The 5,703-nt window shown below is 38.9% G+C and overlaps 1 protein-coding gene across 3 annotated transcripts in view; it reads right to left on the bottom strand.

Moving 5' to 3' along the window:
• The window catches only part of ano2b (anoctamin 2b), a 69,803-nt gene extending 65,870 nt beyond the window's left edge, over nt 1-3,933 (bottom strand). For all 3 annotated transcript variants that reach the window (XM_005743326.1, XM_005743328.1, XM_005743327.1), the window contains exon 1: nt 3,779-3,933. In XM_005743326.1, coding sequence (XP_005743383.1) covers nt 3,779-3,815 — 37 coding nt within the window. In that variant the 5' untranslated portion in view covers nt 3,816-3,933. The remainder of the gene's footprint in view (nt 1-3,778) is intronic.
• Between the last annotated feature and the right edge of the window lie 1,770 nt (nt 3,934-5,703).

Raw genomic sequence — 5,703 nt, 5'->3', positions numbered from 1 at the left:
TATATATATATATAGCATCACAGTAGCCTGGAGGTGCAAGAGGCAGGCCTGTCACTGGAAGGTCGCCAATTTAAATCTGGTAGGAGGGGGAAATTATATCCCCATAAACTATATATTTATGTAAAGCCCTACTTAGTGTGTCTAAATTGTCAAATAAAACATGAACTTGAGATCATCTTAGCAAGTTCTCCAACTACACCCATCTTCAAATGTTACCTTTACTTTGATGAACACCACACGCCCCAAAAAAGTAAAAACGCTCAGAACAAATAGGTACAGTCAAAATTAGATTAAATGAAAGTGTTTAAAAGAATACTATTACTCAGGGAATAGCAGGAAGAAACATAAGGGCACAAGAAGAGACACAAAGCTCACAAGCTTCAAACACAGATGACCAAAAAAGTTGTAGTGCAGCAAAAATGAGTTAAGGGTAGTATAACATCTGTTTTCTTTGATTACACAAACATTATGTAGGAGTAGGTCACGGATAATAGGTGTTTATTTGTAAAGAATATTTTTAGGTTATTATATAATATCATACTACAGTATATTTCTAAATACTGTAACAAGGCAGTTCCTTCTCTTTCTCTTAATAATTTCTCTTAACAATTAAAAGAAAGGCAGATGTGAAATGTAAAAGTGAGATCTGAGGTTAAATGTGAGATGATATTTGGATGCAAACTATAATGTGATAGTCAAAACCCCCACATAACTGCATCATTTCCTACATACAATACAATACGAACAAAGACAGTAGAATTTTCAGCATCGTTTTAAAGATAAACGGAAAATTTCTGAATTTTTAACCTTATTTGACTTTGAAGACGGGGTCAGAGGTCCAAAGTAGTGACATTTAGTGACATTTAGAATCACCCTATATCATTCCCTATATGCATATATGTTGTCAGTATAAATAATAGCAGGTGGAAACATAGTTTTAATAAACAGCTCCATGAAGCATTCTTATCACTTTGACCTTCGGATCAATCTATTGACATTGAAGGAGAGGTCAGAGGTGAAATATGTTATTTGAAATCTTTAAATGGTATTTTCTATGTGTTGACAATACACGCAATACTTGTAAAAATCTATTTATTTATTTTTTGTCAATTTTCAACCAATAAATCATTGGGTTGACCTCAGAGATCTTGTTGGATGTAAGCCATCAGAATTCATTTAAATCTTTGTGAGCTGCCATGTTTACAGACAGTATGATATGCAAATGCTTAAAAAAAACATGACCTCTTTGGTAGAGGTAATTAAAAAGAATGTGTACCAGCGATATAGTAGTAGTCCTGAGCCAGACCACGCCCATCTTCATACATGACCTTTAATAAACACCTGCAACAGTTTTACACAGCTGCAAAACTACTGTACTGACAGATTCAGTCCACAGAACATAAACATATCTTCACAGGACAGCCTGACAATATTATCATCTGATATTGGCCTAACACAGATATCAGCTTGTTCAACATTACACAACATAATGCAGAAAAACATGCCAGGGGTTATTCCGAAAGTGTCATCAAACAATGGTCATCACACAGTTTGAGCAGGAGAGCAGCTCCAACTCCTTGCTTGCAGCACTCTCTGCGGCACATCGCAGAGTAGCATCACAGCCGCGCAGGTGATGAGTCAAGTGCGGTCTTTACATTAAGTTGCAAACTAGCTTGTGACATAATGACCCCATCATTTTCTCTGCTCAGTATAACTCAGTGTGTGGACAAACAGTATCTGTGCATTTATACAACAAATATCTGCTAATAAGCTAATATTGTATCCCCCCAAAACCATAAAAGATGCCAAAATCATTCATTCGGGCTCTAATAAATACCATTTAATACACTCCAAACCACCTTTGTGGTTATCCCTGCTACCCGAGGTGTCCCCTATGGCCCTGATGCCATACACACCAACAGGCAGTCCAACTTAAAAGAACACAGCAGGTAATTAAATATATTTTTTGCAAATGACAAACTGTTCATGAAATGGTTTCTCGGGAGCAGCAGGGGGTCTTAGAGGGAGCATGCGGGGGTCCAAATCTGAAAAAGTGATAGCTTAATCTCTGTACTCTGAAAATTTATTGGAAAATATGTGAATACAAAACGTTTATTCTGTATTTTGTGTTCAGAGATTACACTGCAAGGAGTGTCCCATGAGACATATTATTCTAAATTGGGACGCTGTATCTCTTTTGAGGTGCCTGACATAAAAAAGCTTCCTCACTTTCCTTGTTGCTTTATACCAGAAGCTCTTGCAGTTTCATCCAGCGTCTGTTTCTCAGAATGATTGTGTAAGATAAACTCTCTCTCTATTTTCACACTGATTTCTAATGGCAGAGACAAAGGGCACCTTTCAGAGAACAGCTAATGGGCAGCAGCACGGCACATAGACTTAATGCTGATGCTTTTAGTACATGCTGCCTCAGCTCTAGTTGCCTGATTGCACGGACACCTCTGCCTGAACAGTGTCTTATTTGGTTTTATGTTATTAACTACTAATTAGAGGGGAAAATGATTGTGTTACAGCACTGGAGACTTCCACCATTAGCTGAGCACTGAGCTGGGCTGAATTGCACAAGAATTTTTGTCACATATCAAAGTCCCCTTTGATGAAAAATGAATTTCACATTTCTTGATGGGTTTTGTATATCAGTCTTAGTTAATGGTTTGAAGACCAGTCATGGTCCAGCCTACATAATGGTAATGTTTAATCCACGAGAAGGCACTTTTCTGTGAAGTAAAAGGTATTTTGTGTCATATAGAACTAGTTTTTTAATGTACCAATATGTTACATGAATAACTTAATAATTAAACAAATTATTCAGTACAAGTCTTGCAAAATGTTGGCTAAAGGACTTTCTCTGTTATGGACAATATGGGTAAATGGCTTTCTCCCAGCAATTAGAGGCATCCAGGCTTTGAGGTAACAAAGCAGGCCAAAGCCACCATGCTTCACAGTTACCATAAGGTATTGCAGTTACCAACGGCAATACCTTATGTCACACCATGTCTTTCCCCCAAGAAAAACTACAGATTTCTGCTTGTGTCTTTCAGATTCATTCATGTGTCTGTATTTTTATGCACATATACTGTACACACTATTAAATGAAAAAGAAGGTAGCATGGGCAGTAGATCAAAGACAGTTATAAATTATCAGTCATTATTCTCTTATTCACTTTGGGAGAGAAAGCCTCCAGGTGGGGGTGGTGGGGCATAAAAGGACGGTTTCTTTTAACCTATGTCTTTCTGAGTTTCTGAGAATGTTGCCTGCTGTTTAAACCCAAAAATAAAATTTCACCTTAGGCCCAGGAGGCTCCTCGCCTGACTAACAGTGAATCACAGCAGCAGTCAGCCATGTAAATAAATTGGGATTACTGCTCTGCCTGAGGCTTACCTCAAGAGAGCACATGTCTGAGAAACAGTCATCTCTCAAAACTGATTAATTCTGTTCAAATATGACAAAGGATTTCCTCTCTGAGACAAGCTGAGAACAGCAAGAGGCTCAAGAGGGGCCTGACTGCATATCTGTATTAAACTCACATGCAACCATATACCCTGCCTGCTGTAAAGAGCTGCCTGTTGATGGCTGCCCCACGTGGCCTGCTGACACAATCACACAAACACACACACTGGGGGAACAGGGAAGGTACAAAAGGTGGGTTACTCTACAGTGGTCCTGTCTTTTGTTAGGTGAAGATACAGGAGGGACAGGCCACACAGGCCACACAAAGGAAAGAGACAAGGCCTTTCTATCTGTGTCTGCAGCACTCACCTGCACAGGTAGAGGAGGGAGATCTGCGGAAGGCCATTTCACCAACTCTGTTACTCAAGCAGAGACTCGTTTCCCATAAGTTCCCAGTCAGCCAGTCAGTTAACCATGCTGTTTTGCAGAGAGCAGCAGGTAAGAGGAAGAACAGCAACACTCTGACTCAGTAGTACAATCCTAAGCTCTGATGAAGCTTAGCTCTGATGGGATAATGCTCCTCTCCAACTGGCTGGCAGGGCGACAGAAACTCTGTAGCTCAGCTTATTGTGTACACTTGCTTAATGCACTGTACACCAGGCTCATGGGTAAGAGACCAGCTGGCTGATTGGGTGTTTATAGCCCCGCATACTTGAGCGGAGATTATTGGGGCATCAAATGTGCAGTAATTACTGTGCCTTCTGTTTAGATTTAGCTGCAAACCTGTGGTGTCTTAAAGGACTTAAGACCAGAGAGAGGCATCCTGGGACAAATTAAAATTATACAAGGAGCAGAGAGCGCGATAGTGACAGTTCGCATTAGGAGCAGCACATACGGACTTTAGGTGCACCTTCAACAGGGCAATAACAAGTCCAGATATTACTAGCTAATTATAGAGCAAGAATAAAGAATATATGTTCAAGCAAGATTGTGAAAAACAGCCCTATACCTTTATATGTGCACTAGGTTGAAATGTAAAAGAGTCCTTTGCGACATTTAATTCCCTTTTGTCATTTTAATCATGACATGGAGATGAGTCAGGTGTTATCACTTGTGGTACTTGTTTATGAGTCGCAACAATTTTATAGAAGTGGCCTGATTTTGATCTTTTCAAATTTTTTGTACAGTTTTAATGAGGTTGAAAGTCAGTATGTTTAAATATTTGCAATGGCCACATTTACACATCTCTCTTAGGCCAGTTTTTTTAGTCATTTCTTTGACTGGCTCCATGTCCTTCTTGAAGGACATTCAAAGCTCTTCTTTGGATATTTGTTCCTTGGTATGTTAAGGTTCTGGGGAGGCCAATCCATGACTGATAGCATTGCATGTTGTGTTTTCTCTCTCCAGGTATGCTTCTACTCAATTTCCGGTGTGTGCACAGTGTGCAGTGTGATTTACAGATCTAAAATTTGATCTGCATTCACAGTTCCATCAAATTCAACACCATTGGCTCAAATGCTACTTGTGTTTCCCTAAGCTCAAGAGGACTGGTTGGCTGGTTGAGAGGGTCATGGCAAATGTGATTATATAAATATGATAAATATAATAAATGTTGGTTTGTAAAAAAATTGTTATGCTACGTTAGGGCTTTTTGGTTGTTGTTTGTGTTAGTTTTCCCCTTTTTATGTGTCTCCTATATCAAGATATACTCTTGTGTGTCGCTAGGGGACGTCAGTTATGTTATGTTAACATTAGCTGTGTTTTTCTTTGCTGGCCTGATTTTGAATGGGTCCTGTTTAGTAGCTACTTTTTCCAATTTGGATTTTATGGCCATTTTTACAATTTCTTCATTCGATTAAAATCAAAATGACTAGCTACACCTTTGTCTTTGACTTTCAGCTTTTTCTCAGGTCTTCTCTGCATCTCTCATGTTGTGCGTCAGGTCTTATACTCACTGCTGTGGAGGTTTTTTTGGGGGGCGGGGGGCTGTCACTTCTTTTTTTGTCCTCCAGTTATCCAGTTTTCTCAGAAAAAAGAACATACTGCACACTGTGATGTGCAGAACCACCTTTTTAGTGCAAAAATAATTTTTATTCCTGTCAAACTATTTAGCTGTGATTCAGCTAAATAAATGGGACCAAAGTATCTGTTTTAATCACCACGGTTAAAATGGGATTTGCATATCAGTAAAAGCATATATTTCGACCTTACTGCTTCTCTATTTCTTCTCTTGCAAAGTAATTAATTAAATAAATGATCTAATTAGCTACAGGTTTGTGTGTTACACATTAAAC

The sequence above is a fragment of the Pundamilia nyererei genome, unplaced genomic scaffold, assembly GCF_000239375.1.
Source record: "Pundamilia nyererei isolate P.nyererei 1_Seehausen unplaced genomic scaffold, PunNye1.0 scaffold00130, whole genome shotgun sequence".
NCBI classification, from domain to species: Eukaryota; Metazoa; Chordata; class Actinopteri; order Cichliformes; family Cichlidae; genus Pundamilia; species Pundamilia nyererei.
This window is presented reverse-complemented; position numbering and strand designations above follow the sequence as displayed.